Raw genomic sequence first — 20,918 nt, 5'->3', positions numbered from 1 at the left:
TAAGCTTATCTTCACCCCCTCAGTCTAAATTTGTGTGGAAGTAGAGCGTGATACCTTAGTGCAATACTTTTATTGGGCCAACTAATAATGGAGTATGTAATAAGCCATATAGCTCAGGATTAAGGTACCAGCACTGTACAGGAATTGTTCTGAATAAATGCTTTGTCATTTTTTTCAAGCATGTCCAACGGAAGCTTCCTTACTGTGCTTTCTTTTATTTTTTTCATCAAGTTGGAAATGGACTCAGTTCATCATGGATATCACAGCAAAATTTCAAGGGCGGTTTTGCTGCTCCTTAAAAAGATTTCAGTCAATGCAACCATCAGGGTGCATTTCTCAGTCCCCGGTAGTATTTCTAACAGGGAGCAGAGAGAAAGTGCAGCTAGCAATGAGCAGAAGAACATTTCTTATTTATTTTAGAAAGGACTGGGTTGCAGTTGCATGTGGGATGAACCAATTGTAGCCATGACATCACAATTATGCAAATTATATGATTTAGGCCTTCGGTGTTCTCATCATTGTTACAGGTAGTCCTCGTTTAGCAACTGCAATTGGGACCCACAACTTGGTGATTAAGAGAAACGGTTGTTAAGCAAAGCATCGTGATATAATGATCTTACTTTATATTTTCCTTTGCTTTAACAAACCTATGAAGGACATAAATGTGAGGACTGGTTGCAAAGTTACTTTTTCAGCACCGTTGTAACTATCTATGGTCACCACACAAGACAGCTGCTAAAACAAGGCCTAACTGTAGTACACAAGTTTCCATTTTCTATTATGGGATTATCTAAAGATAAGATGTTACTTGGTGTCCACTTTGAACAGAGCTGTTTTTCTCTTAACAATCTGAATGGGGAGATAACTGTTAGGGAATTCAGCAGCAGCATGATGATTATATTGTTTGTAGACTTTTAGCAGGCTTCCCACCCCCTCCCGATTCAGCCTTTACAAGGTAATTGCTCTTAGCAATGGAATTTTTCAGTGGATCCAACAAACATCCATTGCTTAACCTTTTGTTTCTCCACTACTGATAATATTAACTTTGTTCCCAAGACCCTTGTGCAAAAATTTTGAAACCATGAAATTATCACTAAGCGCAGTAGTAGCATGTTCTTTAGTCCTCTGCATCCCTTAATCTTATTCTTCTGCTTTCCAATTTTAACATTTACCTTTAACATGGGGTTGGGGCTCCTTGGTTCTCGGAGAATTTCCATTGTTGGTGATGGATGGGGTTTCACTGTGCCAGATAGACTCTCTGTGATCTGGGAGTTCTTCTCGATTTGCAACTCCTGCTCAAGGAGCAGGTGGTGGTCATGGCCAGGGGATCTGTGTGCAATTATTGGTTGTGTACCAGTTGCGCTCTTTCCTGGACCAACCTGCTTTCTTCATGGTTCTGTGCTCCAGATATCTCCTATTTGGAGTACTGTTATGCACTGTACTGAGGGGTTATCCAGAAATTACAATTAGTTCAAAATTTATGCACAACTTGAAATTTGGGCGTGTGTCACCTCTTGTGATTGAAGGAAAAAGGAGAAGGGGACACCAGGGGAAAAGATAATCAAGCAACGAATCTCGGAACACCTAGAAGCAAACAAAATAATAACCAAAAGCCAACATGGGTTTGTCAAAAATAGATCATACCAGACTAATCTTATTACATTCTTGGACAAAGTGACAAAATTAGTGGACCAGAGGAATGCTGTTGATATAATTTACTTGGACTTCAGTAAAGCATTTGATAAAGTAGACCATAACCTACTACTAGATAAAATAGAAAAATGTCAGGTAGACAGCACCACCACCAGATGGATTCATAATTGGCTGACCAACCACACTCAATGTGTAGTCCTCAATGGAACTACATCCACATGGAGGGAAGTGTGCAGTGGAGTACCCCAAAGCTCTGTTTTAGGCCCAGTACTCTTCAACATCTTCATCAATGACTTGGATGAGGGGATAGATGCGGAACTCATCAAATTTGCAGATGACACCAAACTGGCAGGAATAGCCAACACTCCAGAAGATAGGCTCAAGATACAGAAAGATCTTGACAAACTTGAACATTGGGCACTATCTAACAAAATGAAATTCAACAGTGAAAAAAGTAAGGTTCTACATTTAGGCCAAAAAACCAAAATGCACAGGTACCAGATATGTGGTACCTTGCTCAATAGTAATAACGGTGAGAGGGATCTTGGAGTCCTAGTGGACAACCATTGAGATATGAATCAGCAGTGTGCAGCAGCTGCCAAAAAAGCCAACACAATTCTGGGCTGCATAAACAGAGGGATAGAATCAAGATCACGTGAAGTGTTAATACCACTTTATAATGCCTTGGTAAGGCCACACTTGGAATATTGCATTCAGTTTTGGTCGCCACGATGTAAAAAAGATGCTGAGACTCTAGAAAGAGTGCAGAGAAGAGCAACAAAGATGATTAGGGGACTGGAGGCTAAAACATATGAAGAACGGTTGCAGGAACTGGGTATGTTAGTTTAATGAAAAGAAGGACTAGGGGAGACTAGGGATGCCCCTCTCTCGCGGGTCTGGCCCTCCAGATTATCGAGGGCCCACCTTGAGGACGGGCTTTGGAGTCCCGAGAGGTGGCATGCGAAAAATAGGAGGCTTAGGGGTTTTTTAATTGGCTGTTTTAATAAATTTTTTAAGGGGAATTTTAAAGGGGATTTTAAGGGGGGGGGGGGAGGGAAACCGACGGGCTTGGGTTGGGGGTGGGAGGAAGGGTGGGTGTTGGGGTAACCCGTCGGGGAGTCCAGTTCCTGCACATGCTCGTGGCGGGGTTGGTGGGTCCGAGGTCATGGGGAGTCGGTGTTCCATTGGTCGAGGTGGTGCTATTTCCACGGTAAGGGGGAGGGGCAGATATGGCGGAAGTGGGGGCTCATATCGCGTTAGGGGGGTGCGCGCTCGATGCTTACAGGCGACCGCGCGCCCCGAGCCCTCAAACTTCTCCCGTTCCCCGGATGGTCAGGATCCTCAGGGCCCTGGCCTTCGGCTGATGTTATGCAATGCACGGTCCGTGGCCAATAAGGCCCCCCTAATTCACGATCTCATTCAGGGGGGTGCCGCGGACCTTATGGGCGTTACGGAGACCTGGTTGGGCCCAGAAGGGGGCGTGCCCCTTGTTCAGATGTGCCCACCGGGTTTCCGAGCATTTCATCAGCCGAGGGGCCAGGGTAGGGGTGGTGGGGTGGCGGTTGTGATTAGAGAGAGTCTAGAGCCGAGGGAGACCACTGTACCTCAGATTGCGGGTGCGAATCCTCTTTGTGAGATGGGGTCATAGATGTCAGATGGGCTTGCTGGTTGCGTACCTGGCTCCTTGCTACGTGACAGCTGCCCTGCCCGAGCTCCTGGAGGTGCTTGCTGGGGTGGCAGTTGAGACCCCCAGACTTTTAGTCGTGGGGGACTTTAACTTGCCATCGTCCGGCTCGTCATCGACGGTAGCTCGGGAGTTCATGGCTTCCATGACGGCCTTGGACCTGACCCAAGTAATTGATGGCCCTACTCACGTTGGGGGTGGCACTCTGGACCTGATTTTTGTCTCTGGTCAGTGGTTGAGAGATCTGGACTTAAAGGAAATAGTCATTGAACCTTTGTCATGGTCAGATCACTCTCTTCTTCGTCTGGACTTTCTGACCGCCATTCACCACCGCAGGGAGACGGAGCCGACACGCTGGTTCCGTCCCAGGCGCCTGATGGACCCGGAGGGGTTCCGGACGGAGCTTGGGCCATTTCCTGAGGGTCTGGCACACGGCTCGGCTGAGGAACTTGTTGCGGCCTGGGAACGGGCCGGGGCGGGGCCTTAGACCGGTCGTGCCTTTGCGCCCTCTGACCCGGCGCAGGTCCCAACCAGCTCCTTGGTTCTCCGAGGAGCTGAGAGGGATGAAGCGCCGGAGAAGACGCCTAGAGAGTTCTTGGAGGTCTAGCCGTTCAGAAGCTGATCGGACACTAGTGAAGTCCTATACTAGGGCTTACCTAGTGGCAATGAGGGAAGCGAGGCGTACCTACGCCTCCTCCCTCATTGCATCGGCAGATAACCGCCCAGCCGCCCTGTTTCGGGTGACCCGCTCCCTCCTACACCAAGGGGAGCGGGATGGCCCGCTGCAGGGGCGGGCTGGGGAGTTTAACGGGTATCTATACGATAAAAACGTTCAGCTTCGGGATGGGTTGGACCAAGATTGCGGTGATACGGGTGAGACGGCTGAGGGTGGTCTTGGTGACATTGTATGGGATGAGTTTGACCCTGTCGCTCCCGAGGACATGGACAGGTTGTTGGGGAGGCTGAATGCCACCACATGTTTACTGGACCCGTGCCCCTCCTGGTTGGTGCTGGCCACGCAGGAGGTGACACGAGGCTGGCTCAGGCGATTCTGGCGCTTCTTTGGTGGAGGGTGTCTTTCCGGCCGCCTTGAAAGAGGCGGTGGTGAGGCCCCTCCTCAAGAAGCCTTCCCTGGACCCGGCTGTTTTAGGTAATTATCGTCCGGTCTCCAACCTTCGCTTCGCGGCGAAGGTTGTAGAGAGTATGGTGGCATATCAGTTTCCCTTGCACCTGGATGAAACTGTCTATCTAGACCCGGTCCAGTCCGGGTTCCGGCCCGGTTACAGCACGGAGACGGCTTTGGTCGCGTTGGTGGATGATCTCTGGAGGGCCAGGGATAGGGGTTGTTCCTCTGCCCTGGTCCTATTAGACCTCTCAGCGGCTTTCGATACCATCGACCATGGTATCCTGCTGCGCCGGTTGGGGGGATTGGGAGTGGGAGGCACCGTTTATCGGTGGTTCTCCTCCTATCTCTCCGACCGGTCGCAGTCGGTGTTGACAGGGGGGCAGAGGTCGGCCCGGGCGCCTCACTTGTGGGGTGCCGCGGGGTCGATTCTCTCGCCCTTCTGTTCTTTATCTACATGAAGCCGCTGGGTGAGATCATCAGTGGTTTCGGTGTGAAGTACCAGCTGTATGCGGATGACACCCAGCTGTACTTTTCACACCGGACCACCCCAACGGTTATCAAGTGCTGTCCCGGTGTCTGGAGGCCGACGGGTCTGGATGGGGAGAAACAGGCTCAAGCTCAATCCTCCAAGACAGAGTGGCTGTGGATGCGGCATCCCGGTACAGTCAGCTAAATCGCGGCTGACCATCGGTGGCGAGTCACTGGCCCGATGGAAGGTGCGCAACAAGCGTCCTCCTGGATGAGCGGCTGTCTCTAGAAGATCATTTGACGGCCGCCTCCAGGAGAGCGTTCTACCAGGTTCGCCTGGTGCGCCAGTTGCGCCTTTCTGGACCGGGAGGCCCTATGCACGGTCACTCACGCCCTCGTGACGTCTCGCCTGGATTACTGCAACGCTCTCTACATGGGGCTCCCTTGAAGGGCATCCGGAGGCTACAGTTAGTCAGAATGCGGCTGCGCTGGTGATAGATGGAGCCCTCGTGGCTCCCGTGATAACACCCATCCTGCGCAGGCTGCACTGGCTACCTGTGGCCTTCCGGTGCGCTTCAAGGTTTTGGTGACCACCTTTAAAGCGCTCCATGGCATAGGGCCGGGTTATCTGGGACCGCCTACTGCGACCAGATACCTCTCACCGACCCGTGCGCTCTCACAGGAGGGACTCCTCAGGGTGCCGTCAGCTAGGCAGTGTCGTCTGGCGGCGCCCAGGAAGGGCCTTCTCTGTGGGGCTCCCGCCTCTGGAACGAGCTCCCCAGGACTCCGCCAACTTCCGGACCTTGAACCTTCCGTCATGAGCTCAAGACACATTTATTCATCTGTGCAGGACTGGCTTAGATTTTAAATTTTATAGGGGTTTTAAATTGATTTTAATATTTATATTTCTATTTTAAATGATAGGGCACTGGAATAAGTTTTTTAAAGATTATTTTAATTTTGTATACTGATGTTTTATATGCCTGTAAACCGCCCTGAGTCCTTTTGGGAGATAGGGCGGTATATAAATTTAAATAATAAATAAATAAATAAATAAATAAACATGATAGCAGTGTTCCAATATCTCAGGGGTTTCCACAAAAAAGAGGGAGTCAAATTATTCTCCAAAGCATCTGAGGGTAGAACAAGAAGCAATGGGTGGAAATTAATCAAGGAGAGAAGCAACTTAGAACTAAGAAGAAATTTCCTGACAGTTAGAACAATTAATCAGTGGAACAACTTGCCTGCAGAAGCTGTAAATGCTTCAACACTGGAAATTTTTAAGAAAATGTTGGATAGCCATTTGTCTGAAATAGTGTAGGGTTTCCTGCCTAGGCAGGGGGTTGGACTAGAAGACCTCCAAGGTCCCTTCCAACTCTGATATTATTATTATTATTATTATTATTATTATTATTATTATTATTATTATTATTATTATTATTATTATTATTAAGATGGTTAGATAGTGTCCCCAGTACTCGGGGAGACAGTAGGCGGCAGGAGGCTTGGCGTTCTACAATCCATGAGTCACAAAGAGACAGACATGACTCAGCAACCAAACAACAACACCTCTTGTGGAAGTTGCATTAATTACTGGAGGAAATTCAAGATGTTGGTTATCATCTTTAAACCTGTACTTGGCTTGGAGCCCAGTATTTGAAAGACCACCTGCCCTTTGTTACCTTAGCCCACCAGAGTTGGAAGACAAGGTAGGTTGCAGGTCCCACCTATTAGGGAGGTACATCTTGTGGGACCGAAGAAAAGGGCCTTCTCTGTGGTGATTTCCTCCCTTTGGAATATTATACCCTGGAGATAAGATTGGCCTCGCCTCTTTAATTTTCCAGAAGGTTCTGAAGACATGATTTTGTCAGTGAGCCCGGGGACCCCCTAACTGATAAGGAGCTGATCATGGTATCTCTGTAATCACTGTTGCTGGGGTGGGGGGAGGAAATACGGGTTTTACACTGTTTTAATGTTGGAAGACACCTGGAGGCACCATATATGAGCTGGGTGACTATATGAACTTTTTAAAATAATAAATAATATAATCTGATGAGGCATAGGTTATATGCCTTTTTTCCCCCCCCGATCTCTTTCCCACCCCATCCGTGGGGTGCCAAGAAGGGAGGCAGAAAATATAATAAATGGGTCTAGCTGTTGTGAATACGTTGGTTTTGAATTTTTTTGGGTCATATTTTTTTATTTGCTAGGTTGTCTTTATGGGTCTTTATTTCATGTATAACACCCAGTGTCAGGTAGCTATGGAAATCTAATTCAATAAACAAATGCCGTACAATATTTAATAACGCAGAATGTAATGTTGCTCTGTTCTATGATCCATGCAGAGTTGAGAATTAAACATTATAAGGTGGTATAAAGATTCTTCTTGGAAGGTCATTTCTGATTCAAATGATTTGAAGGCACATATCACACATTATTTTCCTCCCCTGAGCTGGAAATAGGCTCAGGATCCTCCTGAAAATCCCAGCAGAACCTGAAGGGCAGCTTTTCCATCCTCTCCTTAAACATACGGTCAAACCTTTCACTCTGGGCAACAGTCATATGGTTCTTCCAGTCCCCAACAGTGCCTGGGAAACAATGGTTAAAAATATGTCAACAGTTTTTGAATTCAATTAAACTAGAGGCTATTTATGCCATCCTGTCACCAAGATGTTCATTCTTGCACATTTTTCTGTGACTAAGTTTGTGTATGAATGTATATTCAGTCATGTAAACAGGAAGTACACGCTATTTCAATTCTATGCTTTTATGAATGACAACATACTGAAAACCTGGTCTTAGCAATTCTTAAAAGTAAGTAAATACAACATGACATTACATCATGTCATGATTTATTTTATAAAAAAGAAAGCCAAAATGGAGAAGCTGTGTGTGTAAAACCTACAATTCAATAGTTTGGAAAGAATTTTGATTCCATTTTGGAAGAATTTTGGTCCACTATTCTTTACAACATTGCTTCAGTTAATTGACGTTTGTGAGCATTTGTTTATGTACAGTTCACTTGAGGTCCCACCACAGCATTTCAATCGGGTTGAGGTCTGGACTTTGACTGGGCCATTGCAACACCTTGATTCTTTTCCTTTTCAGCCATTCTGTTGTGGTTTTGCTGGTGTCATTGTCCTGTTACATGACCCATGTAATGTTGGCTAATCTTTAGCTGTCGGACCACTGGTTTCACATGTGACTCTAGAATACTTTGGTATACAGAGAAGTTCATGGTAAACTCAGTGACTGCAAGGTATCCAGATCCTGTGACTGCAAAACAAGTCCAAGTCATCCCCCCTCCATCAGCGTGCATGACGGTTGGTATGAGATGTTTCTGCTGATAGCCAGTCTTTGGTTTTTGTCAAATGTGGCACTGTGTATTGTGGCCAAACACCTCCACTTTGGTCTCATCTGTCCAAAGGACAGTGTTCCAGAAGTCTTGTGATTTGTTCAGATGCAACTTTGGAAACCAAAGCTGTGCTCCAATGTGTTATGGTCCACCAGCAGCCTGCAGAGCTGGAGTGAAGGAGGCTTGGGAGGAATATGGGTCAGTCCTGGAGGATGACTCAGGAGTAAGGCCAGGAGATGATTGGCCCCTCCCATAAGGCTTAAAAAAGCAGCAACAGCTCTTGGGCTCTTTGTAGGAAAGCAATGTTGCTCCAATTGTTTCTAGTTGGCGTCTCTTGTTTGTGAACTTCGTGGGACATTGCCAAGAAAAGCTTTTGGTAGGGTTCCAAAGAAGACAAAGGTTTGTGATAAGGCCGAAGGACTTTTTCTGAAGAATTTGTTTTGGAATTAATTTGGACTAAGCTGAGAATGAAGTAATTCTGAGCTGTTCTAATAAAATAGGTTTCTTTAGGACTGATTGTGTCTGGTAATATTTGGGCCTAGGTCACAACACAATGCTCTTTTTAGAGAGAAGAGATTTTCTCCTGGCAACCTTTCCAAACAAACCATACTTGTTCAGTCTTTTTCCATTTGACATGCTAGCTGAGACCTATAAGGTTTGAGATGATGGATATTTTTCCAATTTTCTGAGCATTGTATGGTCTGACCTCGGGGTTAATTTTTGGGGGTGTCCACTCTTAGGAAACTTCACAATGCTCTCGAATGTTTTCCGCTTGTGAGTAATCTTCCTCACCGTACAATGATGTGCTTTAAATTGTTTGGAAATGAGCTAATAATCCTTCCTAGACTGATAGTCAGCAACAGTTGGTTCTCTAAGATTATTACTGATGTCCTTTCCCTTTGGCATTGTGTTAAGACACACCTCAATGCTGGAGACTAGTAAACTCCGACTAAAACATCGGGTTTTATAAGGTTAGGGTTAAGGTTACCCAAGTACCCAAGGTAGAGAGTGAAGAGTTTGTGTCTCCACCATTGTAAAGTGGTCAGTATGAGCTAAATGATCCCTCACATCCAGGACATAAACTGTTTCAACTCCTACCCTCAAAACGACGCTATAGAGCACTGCACACCAGAACAACTAGACACAAGAACAGTTTTTTCCCCGAAGGCCATCACTCTGCTAAACAAATAATTCCATCAACACTGTCAAACTATTTACTGAATCTGCACTACTATTAATCTTATCATCGTTCCCATCACCAATCTCTTTCCACTTATGACTGTATGACTGTAACTTTGTTGCTGGCAATCCTTATGATTTATATTGATATATTGACCATCAATTGTGTTGTAAATGTTGTACCTTGATGAAGGTATCTTTTCTTTTATGTACATTGAGAGCATATGCACCAAGACAAATTCCTTGCGTGTCCAGTCACACTTGGCCAATAAAAAATTCTATTCTATTCTATTCTATTCTATTCTATTCTATTCTATTCTATTCTATTCTATTCTATTCTATTCTATTCTATTCTATTCTATTCTAAAACAATCCCACTCCCAAAGGATCATTAGCAGGGGTGAAATCTAAAAATTTTCCCTACCGGTTCTGTGGTCGTGGCTTAATTGTTGGGCGTGGCTTGGTGGTCAGATGAAGATAAAAGTGGTAACCCTGGTTTCAAATGAAGCCTGGCACATTCCAAAAGTATACCCCCAGAATATGAATCATCACTTATCTACCTTTGCGAAGAAAGTTTCCTTTGCTGAAATCTAGCATATCAGGAGGCATGAATGTGTAGTTTGCTCTAGAATCCGCTTTCATGTTATCAAATGTAGCTTTATCCACCACATCATCCACCTCTTTTCCACTTAGTTTTTTTCCTAGGAAGTTGCATATTTTCAGTACAGAACGTCTCAGATCCTGCAATTTGATAGAGCTTTATATTAGTTCATCCATAACAATGGAGAAATGCTATTACCTTCCCACCAAAGGTGATCCCTATTTTTCTACTTGCATTTTTTACTTGCTTTCGAACTGTTAGGTTGGGAGAATCTGGGACAAGTAACGGGAGCTCACCCCATTATGCGGCACTAGGGATTCGAACCGCTGAACTGCTGATGTTTTGATCGACAAGCTCAGCGTCTTACCCACTAAGCCACCTTGATAGAAGCTATATCAATGTATTAAACAAAGAAATGCTGCTTTAGGACTTCTGGTAAATGTTTCGGAGAGGCAAGTTGTTGAGAAACATTTTTAGTTCACAATATATTTATGTGCCACAGATTTAAACTCTTATATTTGTAGCAATCTTGGTTGCATCAGAGGCTGGCCAGTTCTTAAAAAAAAATGCCTTGGCCTCTCTTAAAAATGCAGTTGAGTTGAGTCAATCTTATCTGAACCCAAAAAGGAAAATATTATGAGAGACTTTGGCTAAGAATTTGCTAATTACAGGTGCATTGTGCTAATTGGATTTCCCTTATCTATTAAATAAGTTTATCAAAAATTAGATCAGCTTTGTTTTGCTGAACTTGTTTACAAGACATGCATCCTGTGAATTCTAGCACGACAAGCCAAGCGCTCACAAATACACCTTTTATTAATCTTTTTGATATCAAGGTGACAGCACTCTAGTTTCCTGGATCCTCCACCGTCCTTTTGAAGAGACAGAAACTTATTTTTCTTCAGAGATCTCACCAAGAGGACTCTCCTGGAGATCACAGAAATAACCAAGATTGGCTCTGTGGTCACCTCTGCTACTCCTTGTTGGAATAAGTTATTTACACATCCCATCATTTCTAAAGCTTTCTGTGCTTGATGGTGGCTCATATTGCCCTACACAACACAAACACGTCTTACCTTTTTCATTTCTTCGTAAGACAAGAAGAGAATATTGAAATCACCCTTATGAGCATACCAGCCTTCTATATGGTCTAGCCACAAACTGCAAAACACTGATAGGAGAGAAATGAGTTTAGCATAGACATGAGGATTAATGCTTGAATTTCCTCCACTTCACTTTATGATCCTGGTGGGCCTAAAGATCAAAGCATGATACTCAACTAGAGGCTAACCTAATATCTACATAGTCTAGTCATGAAGTACAAAACACAAACTGCAAAACCCTGAAAGGAGAGAAATGAGTTTAGCATAAACATGAGAACAGTCTTCAAAGTCGCTGAGTTCAGTTGTTCATCTTGGTGATGCAATGATCCGGCTGACCATCTGTCTCAGGGATAGCAATAGCACTTAGACTTACTGTATATACTGCTTCACAGTGCTTTACAGCCCTCTCTAAGTGGGTTACAGAATCAGCATATTGCCCTCAACAATCTGGGTCCTCATTTTACCAACCTCAGAAGGATGGAAGGCTGAGTCAACCTTGAGCCTAGTGAGATTCAAACTGCCAAATTGCAGGCAGCCCACAATCAACAGAAATAGCCTGCAGTACTTCATTGTAACCACTGCACCACCACAGCTCTTTCTACATTGTTAATGCTTGAGTTTCCTCCATTATGATCCTGGTGAGTTTCCTCCATTATGATTCTGGTGGCCCTAAAAATCAAAGCATGGGAACACAACTGAGGGGCTGACCTAATGTCACTAAATGTGGAGAGGAAGGAGAAAGAATGAGAGTTGTAACTAATATGGGTGTATACTCCAACTTGTTAAGGGGGATTTTTGACAAGATGCTGCTATATTGTTTCATTTCTTTGCTTTTTAGTATTTGGAACTTTGGGGCAATCTGGTTTAATTTTTTTATACGTCTTCAAATACACTGTAAGCCGCCCTGAGTCTTCGGAGAAGGGCGGGATATAAATGTAAACAAAATAAAATAAAATAAAATATTCAAATAACTAACTCTCGTTATCTCTTTTCTCTTTCCAACCCTTAAAATGCTTCCTGCTTCCCTTCCCTCTCCCACTCACTTTTCACATCATAGTTGTCCTCAGTAGTGAAATCTAAACCGGTTTACTGCAAGTTCGCTGGTTGCGCATGCGCGCTGCACTCCAAACATGTGCTGTGTATGCGCACGTTCAGTACGCGTGCACATGCACAGTGGACACCATGTACCAAATGCAGTGCACAGCAAAAGGAGGCATGGGGTAAGCAGAACAACGCGGGGATGTGTGTGTGATCAGCTGTGGCGCACGATCTTTTTTTTTTTAGCTTTAAAAGCTTTTTCTTTATAACCTATTCAGCTGCTTTTAAAAAATGCTTTTAAAAGTAAAAAAAATAGGCTCTGACAATCACGCGGCTCAGCTGTGATCATCAGAGCCTTTTTTTATCTTTTAAAAGCATTTTTTACAACCTATTCCTACCATTTGGGCGGGAAAAAGTGAGTGAGCTAGAAAGAAGCGGCAAGTGGGCTAGCAGGCGGTTTGGTGGGCATGGGTGGAGGCCCAGGGATTTTTGCTACCAGTTCTCTGAACCACCCGCTGCCATCGCTACTGGTTCTGCCGATCCAGTCCGAACCGGGAGCATTTCACCCCTGGTTGTCCTAGGAGCCCTGCATTCTTCTGCACCCACCCATCCTACTATAAAATATTTGTGTAGTGTTTACACAAGTTATTGCACGAGTATAGAGAATCATTGTTCGTTTCTTATGTAAGGAAAGAGGGTGGATTGTTTGCTCTTGGTGGGAAGCGGATTGAAATATATTCATAATCTCTTATCCAAAACAAGAAAAGGACAAAACATTGTCATGATCAAATTCTCCTTACCTTTGCCAGCCAAAAACTTCTCAAAGAATATATCAAAGTCTTTGGGGGTTTCTATTTTGACTGATACTTTGTGAAAATGATAGTTAGAGACCAAGACATCCTTTGGATTTCTAAGCACACAAATAATCTGTAAGAGAAAGATGATAATACCTTTTTAAAAAAAAACAAGACAAAAACACGAAAAAAGATTGATAGCAAAGCATACAGAGAATGCATCAAGTAACTCTCAGACGTTCATCTAACATCCTCTGTTCTATCATGGGATCTCAAAGCTCATTAGCAAAACCATGTCTGAGAGCCTTTCAGCAGACCAACAGGATTGGGCCCAACCTTGACCAACCTCGACTTGGGGGAATGATTTTCCATATGGAAGAGACCACAGAAGGAAAGTCTTTCTGGGTCCTGCCTGACAAATCTCCCTAGCTGATGGGACCCCAACATGCCTTTCCTGCTGGACTTGATGCGATGCATAGCTGCAGGTCCTTCAAATAACATGTTCCCAACACATGAAGGGGTTTAAAGGTCAGCACCATGAGCTGGATCTAGAAGCAAACTGGTAGCAAATGCAGTTTCCAAAGTAGATGTGTAATGTATCCAGTTCTAGAGAATACACTAATGTCAGGAGTGTCACCTTGGGAAAAATAAGCTTAAGGAGTTCGATATTCAGTTTGGTTCTTAGCTATTTCTGCTGGGCATGACCTTCTGATTTTAACACTCTTTTGTTTGTGTTTTTCCCCCCCTCACACTTCAGAATTTGCTATTGTCTACCAAACATATTGGAACAATGTAATATTTGTTTGTGTACCCTTGCCTATTTGTTAATAAAACATTCAGATACAGAGCTAAAAGAACAGGACTCAGACAGTAGCCCACTCCACCTGACAAGTTACCAAAATATGTCCTACTTTTGCTCGTTTATTTCGTAATCCTTTGGGTACCAAATAGTAGGGCAGATGGGAACAAATGACACGAGGTGATGGGCGACTAGGTAAATCTACATGGAAAATATTATATTCCAGCCATGGTGCTCGGTCAATCAGGCTAATATTTTCAGTTCCATCTCGGTGACCTTCATAAAGAATCAAGCTGACAATATTCTGAGTCCATATTGTGCCTGCAAATAAAGAATAATTAATTTAGTTCACCCATTAATATTTGGAGAACATTGAACTTATGGAAACCCAACCTTCCTATCAGGGAGAATAGCAAATGTTTCAGAGATGCATAAAGACAATTAACTTTACTAAAATTGATAGATTAGCCAAGGTCACCCATCCAGCAATGTAGAGTAAAATATAAATGTTGAAAGTAGAGGTTTAGCAGTTTTATTTTCCCTACATCTCCAGTTTCTTATAAAATGCTAAATGTTAAAATCTGGTTATAGCACAACAAAGACACAACAACCAAAAATACTGAAGAACTGAATAACAGCATTGGACACATGATTAACTCTTTCTTGGAAAACAACTTTGAACTTACCAGATTTAGGATATGTGATTATGAATGTGTCATCATCTCGGATTTCAAAACTGTCCAGTGAATCTAGATTTTCAGGTGAGGAGAAGCCAGTTATGAAATAGAGTCCTTTGTATTTATACAGAGTCTTATCCTCTGGCTCCATTTCTTCAGCTGTTGATGTAATAATATATCAATACTTCCTACATTTATGATCAATATTGTATTAATTCAGTTCTTTAAAAACCATGAATCCTGCTAACATAAAGAAAAATGATGTATATGTTATTAGATTAGTTTCCCTAATTAATTCATTAGTTCCATGAACTCACTTTTCATCTATAAACGTTTCCATTGCAAAGAGTAAATTTGCTGTTCTTCTTGGAATCAAAAATTTATGTGTAGAAGAGAAAGTTTTAATTATAATGTTAAGAACATACTAATTGCAATTTTTTTCTTACCTTACCTTATCTATATAGTCTCTGACTGACAGTCACTCATGTCATATCCTTAAACCAGCTTATTTGCAATGGTTTGTCAATGAACTTAAATTCCTGTAGAATGCTCAAATATTTAAGAAGGCTGATCTTTAGTTAATCATTGTGTCAGCAAAACATCAAACACAATTGAGTAATAACCTAATTTGGAAATGTAAAATGAGTCAAGGGGAACTTTCTTAGATAATGTAGACTTGTATCACAATTGTCTCACTCTATCCATAAATTTATTGAAGTGTTGATATAAAAATCAGTATGTATGAAAAATAGAAAGGCACTTCTGATTTGCATGTCAGGTATTTGGAATGTATCATTATATGAAGAGTTATGGATTTACCAATAGGAGATGCGGCCAGAACAATGTTATTGTACTGTTATTGTTCAAACATGAATCCCAATCCCAATTTAGAATAGAATAGAATAGAATAGAATTTTTATTGGCCAAGTGTGATTGGACACACAAGGAATTTGTCTTGGTGCATATGCTCTCAGTGTACTTAAAAGAAAAGATATGTTCTTCAAGGTACAACATTTACAACACAATTGATGGTCAATATATCAATATAAATCATAAGGATTGCCAGCAACAAGTTATAGTCATACAGTCATAAATGGAAAGAGAGTGGTGATGGGAACTATGGGAAGATTAATAGTAGTGCAGATTCAGTAAATAGTTTGACAGTGTTGATGGAATTATTTGTTTAGCAGAGTGATGGCCTTCGGGGAAAAACTGTTCTTCCATATATAAATTTATAAGAGTTGTTATATTATTGTCCCCCTCCAAAGGAAACAGTACCTCATTATGGAGGGAACCCCTGCATGCTCTATCTAAGAGCTCTGCTGAATAGGTGTAATCATACCAGAAAAATCTTAGCTGAAATGTCACCTAAATCTGTTCCATGAATCCATTCAATATGGTGAGAGTACCTAATTAGAATTTCACACTGGATCAACTGTTGGCCATATGAACAAGAGTTGCATTGAATGCTGTGGCTTCTGAACATTCATTGGGAAATGTGCTATAGAGCTCAGCGCCCATGGAGCTACTGGAAGGCAACTGAAACAAAAGAATTTGGCCAAAGGAAGGAAGGAGAATTTTATATATGCATAGAAAATGAAAGCTGTAGAGGTTCGAGGGGCCTAGTGTGTTTATTGTGTAATCTGTACAGGAAAATATATGTTTTGGGCTATGCAAGGAATAATTTTATTGTGCAATGTTGCAATCTTTAATTGAACTACATGATCCTGATTTGTGTGGACACTGATGACAGCTTGTTTTCTGCAAATGGAGCCAAGTGCAATACATTGGGTTAATAATTGTAAGGATGTTGTCCATCCTAGTTTTGTGTGACTTCTCATTTATTCAAATAGATGCTGGCAAACTTTTAGCTGGCACTTTAAACTTTATCAGTTCAGATACAATGGTTGCACAAACATTCTGACCAACATAGTTAATAAGGGATCAGAAGGTCATGACAAATCACTTCTATATTGTTGTCAGCTTCATGAATATTTTCCTTGAGAAACTTGAGGGGATCTACACCATTGTGCATGAGTGTGTAGCTGGCTTGGTATGTGTGTTTTCAGTATCAGAGGTTTTATCAAAACCTCTCATACAATCCAGGGGATATCTTATTATGCTTTTCCAAAAGCATTTTACAGCATTAAGAATCAGGGTGGCCCAGTGGTTAGAATGCAGTATTGCAGGCTAATTCTGTCAAGTGACAACAGTTAAATTGTTTCTCATCCCTAGCAACTTTAAGTCTTGTGGAATTAGCTGTCTCAGATATATTTTGGGGACGAGAAAAGGATAATAGGCTTAATCAGTGACATCAAACTAAGCAATAAAAATCCAGGCAATAAAATGGTTAATGAGGTCCTCCTTCCATTGCTTGTGTCTTGGTCACTTGGTCCATCAAACAGAGATGGTCAGGCCTTATGATAACCACTGTTTCATCGGCTGCACTGGTTACTAGTAAGTTCCCAAGCTACAGGTATTACCTACAGAACTCTACATGGGGCAGGTATTTGAGAGACCGTCCATCTCTTCTAGTTCTGCCTATCCTGTGTGATCAGACAGAGTTGGCACTTTGAGACTTGCTGCTCCAGCGATGTCATTTACGCTGTACGCTGACGATACACAGCTGTACTTTTCCACCCCGGGCCACCCCAACGAAGCTGTCAAAGTGCTATCCCGGTGCCTGGAAGCCGTACGGGTCTAGATGGGGAGAAACAGACTCACGCTCAATCCCTCCAAGATGGAGTGGCTGTGGATGCCGGCACCCCGGTACAGTCAGCTGCAACCGCAGCTGATTGTTGGGGGCGAGTCATTGGCCCCAACAGAAAGGGTGCGCAACTTGGGCATTCTCCTGGATGGACAGCTGTCGTTTGAAGACCACTTGGCGGCCGTCTCCAGGAGAGCTTTTTACCAGGTCCGCCTGGTTCGCCAGTTGCGCCCCTTCCTTGACCAGGATGCCTTATGCACGGTCACTCACGCTCTTGTCACTTCTCGTCTGGATTATTGCAATGCTCTCTACATGGGGCTACCCCTGAAGTGCACTCGGAGGCTTCAGTTAGTTCAGAATGCAGCTGCGCGGGTGATTGAGGGAGCCACACATTGCTCCCGTGTAACACTGCTCCTGCGCAGTCTGCACTGGCTACCTGTGGTCTTTCGGGTGCGCTTCAAGGTGTTGGTTACCACCTTTAAAGCGCTCCATGGCTTAGGGCCCGGGTACTTATGGGACCGCCTGCTGTTACCTTATGCCTCCCACCGACCCGTACGCTCACACAGAGAGGGTCTTCTCAGGGTGCCGTCCGCCAAGCAATGTCGGCTGGCGGCCCCCAGGGGAAGGGCCTTCTCTGTTGGAGCACCTACCCTCTGGAAAGAACTTCCCCCTGGTTTACGTCAATTACCTGACCTTCGGACCTTTCGCCATGAATTGAAAACGCACTTGTTTATCCAAGCGGGACTGGCTTAATTTTTAAACTTTTGAATTTTAATAATTTTAATTGGGGTATTTTTATGAATTTTATGGGTCAAATTTGACGGTTTTAAATTTTCGGCCATTTATAGAATATGTTATTTTAACTTTTGTCTTAATTTGTATATGGTACTGTTTTTATTCCGGCTGTACACCGCCCTGAGTCCTTCGGGAGAAGGGCGGTATAAAAATCTAAATAATAAATAAATAAATAATAATAAAATAAATTTAGCGGGACCTGGGAAAATGGCCTCATTACCACAGTACCTGCTCCGGGGTGAAATCTAAAAATTTTCCCTACCGGTTCTGTGGGTGTGGCTTAATTGGTGGGTGTGGCTTGGTGGTCAGATGGCTTGGTGGGCGTGGCCAATAACAATAAATAATAAAAATAATAAACAAAGTATAAAAAACAAGAGATATCAAAAACCAACTTTCACACTTTACACACACACAACACAACACAACTGACTCACACACAATGTAAAAGCAACTGCACTTCACACTTCACACAGCCACAAAAAGTTCAAAAACCAACTTTCACACTTTACACACACACAACACAACACAACTGACTCACACACAATGTAAAAGCAACTGCACTTCACACTTCACACAGCCACAAAAAGTTCAAAAACCAACTTTCACACTTTACACACACACAACTCACACACACACACACACACACACACACAATGCCACATACAGCTTTCTGATATTTTGAGTGTTTGTGTAGTTAGAGTGAAACACACCAAATCTCAGAAAGCTGCACAAATATTTTATTTTATTTTATTATTTTATTTTATTTTATTGTGGACTTCAAATCCCAGAGTTCCTCAGCCAGCAAAGCAGGAAGTCAAAGCAAGCTTTTTTTTTTCCTCAGTAGCTGAAGAAAGCATGGCGTTGCCAGCCCGAAATAGCAGTAATTATAGGTGAGTGAGGAGGGGGAATTGGCTGGGCATGGGTGGGGCTCTTGTAAGTGGGGGCTGTTAAAAAGTGAGTTTAAAAGCCTGCTAGGTTCAGGAAACTCCTCTGGGATTGCCAGAGGAGGCTTTTAAAACGTCGAGTTTTTTTCTTGTTTTTTTTTCCCCTTTGGCTGAAGTGGGTTTTTTTAAAAAAAACTTTTAAAGGGTTTTGATGATCTCTGCTCAACCCCGTGATCATCAGAGGGTGTTTTTTTTTTAACTTTTAAAGGCATGTTTCGGCTGAAGAAAAACTTTTAAAAGTAAAAAAAAACCTCTGCTGATGGTGCGGCTCAGCAGAGGCAGGGGGGCGGGGCCAGGGATTTTTGCTACCGGTCGTCCGAACCAGCAGCTGCCATCGCTACCTAATCGGGTGAGCTGGTGCGAACCGGGAGCATTTCACCCCTGACCTGCTCCCTGAACCAGTTGCTAGGGATGAGTCTTAAGTTGCTAGGGATGAGAAACAATCGAACTGTTGTCACTTGACAAAACTAGCCTGCAATACTGCATTCTAACCACTGGGCCACCCTGACTTCAAGACTCAGACGGACGTTCAGTTCTTCTGCCTTCAAGCAAACTGTAAAATTGTGACTTTTCCTAGGCCTTCGACGAATATGCATTCTGCTTTTGGGGGGGTACTGATGTAGAAAAGAGTTGTGGTAAACTGTTGCACTACCCTCAAAACGACGCTATAAACTCCTACCCTCAAAACGACGCTATAGAGCACTGCACACCAGAACAACTAGACACAAGAACAGTTTTTTCCCAAAGGCCATCACTTTGCTAAACAAATAATCCCCTCAACACTGTCAGACTATTTACTGAATCTGCACTACTATTAATCGTCTCATAGTTCCCATCACCAATCTCTTTCCACTTATGACTGTATGACTATAACTTGTTGCTGGCAATCCTTATGATTTATATTGATATATTGATCATCAATTGTGTTGTAAATGTTGTACCTTGATGAACGTATCTTTTCTTTTATGTACACTGAGAGCATATGCACCAAGACAAATTCCTTGTGTGTCCAATCACACTTGGCCAATAAAAAAAAAAAAATTCTACTTGTAGAGAAAAAGCATATGAGCAAAGGAAAATCCTCACTGGATCTCATGAACAGAACTGATTAGAATCTCATATTTTCTCTTTTTAGTAAGAAAAGTGGGAAAGGTTTATGAGACTGAAAAAGAAGTCTTGAACTCATAGCCAACTCCAAATGATGGGAAAAAAAGCTAGTTTATGCGGACTGAGAGTAGAATACTGTTACAACCAGTGGTGGTATTCACTTACCTTTGCTACCGGTTTGCAAATGAGAGCGTGCGTGAGCCACCTATGCGCATGCGCAGCACCTTCTGCACATGCACAGAGCATTAAAAACAAGACGTGATGATGTCCTGGTGGATGGGCGGAGCCTCCCACAGCCGCTGCTACGAGTTCTCCCTAACTGATAGAACCGGCAGAATACCACCACTGCTTACAAACCTCCTTCCAAGAATAAATAACTAAAATGTAAACAGGGAGTCTGTTCTTTAAGACCCTGATCTTGCAAGTTTTAAACTCTGGCAAGAAGTGTGCTCATCGAACTTGTCAGGAATGCCTCCTTTCAATACTCAAGAAAGAAAAACCCCAACTCCATTTATGTTAGAGAAAGGTACTTTTACTGAGTATGAACTGAAAGCAAACAAAAGGAAAGCGAGCTCTGAGATATTTGGCGCGGCACACACATATAAGAAATATGCCTTAAGCCCTCCTCCCTGTAGTCCAGTCAGTCTTGTCCAATCCATGTTCCCTCTAGGTGGCATGTGGGGTGCATCTTCAGATGGTTTCATCCCTCTTGCATGCACGGGCCATTATCCGTGAGTGTTATTAGCCCGCCTTTCCACTGCTGAACACATTTGAAAAAAACCCTATTCATTTTAAAGTTTTGTTTCTCTTCCAGCACTTCTTCTCTCCCCCATCCCCACCCCCGTTACCATGACAGCCGTAACAGGCTAAGATATCAGGAGACACATC

General features: G+C 43.1%; 1 protein-coding gene across 4 annotated transcripts; it reads right to left on the bottom strand.

The window, feature by feature from the left end:
• Positions 1–5,761: 5,761 nt before the first annotated feature.
• On the bottom strand, positions 5,762–20,657 carry LOC131193341 (amine sulfotransferase-like). 4 transcript variants are annotated; one of them, XM_058173444.1, is made up of 7 exons: positions 20,196–20,657; positions 14,487–14,636; positions 13,913–14,121; positions 13,008–13,134; positions 11,143–11,237; positions 10,026–10,206; positions 5,762–7,519 (listed from the first exon to the last, which is right to left on the bottom strand). In XM_058173444.1, the coding sequence occupies exons 2-7, from the start codon at positions 14,626–14,628 to the stop codon at positions 7,359–7,361; spliced, it is 915 nt and encodes a 304-aa protein (XP_058029427.1). In that variant the 5' UTR covers positions 14,629–14,636; positions 20,196–20,657; the 3' UTR covers positions 5,762–7,358. The 4 variants fall into 4 exon arrangements, with proteins under 4 accessions (XP_058029427.1, XP_058029412.1, XP_058029419.1 ...); XM_058173429.1 differs by lacking the exon at positions 20,196–20,657 and adding an exon at positions 14,929–14,993; XM_058173436.1 differs by lacking the exon at positions 20,196–20,657 and adding an exon at positions 14,924–14,965.
• Positions 20,658–20,918: the final 261 nt, after the last annotated feature.

This window comes from Ahaetulla prasina, chromosome 1 (assembly GCF_028640845.1).
Source record: "Ahaetulla prasina isolate Xishuangbanna chromosome 1, ASM2864084v1, whole genome shotgun sequence".
In the NCBI taxonomy this organism is placed as follows: domain Eukaryota; kingdom Metazoa; phylum Chordata; class Lepidosauria; order Squamata; family Colubridae; genus Ahaetulla; species Ahaetulla prasina.
The sequence above is the reverse complement of the archived record's forward strand: the minus strand, read 5'-3'. Positions and strand labels throughout refer to the sequence as shown.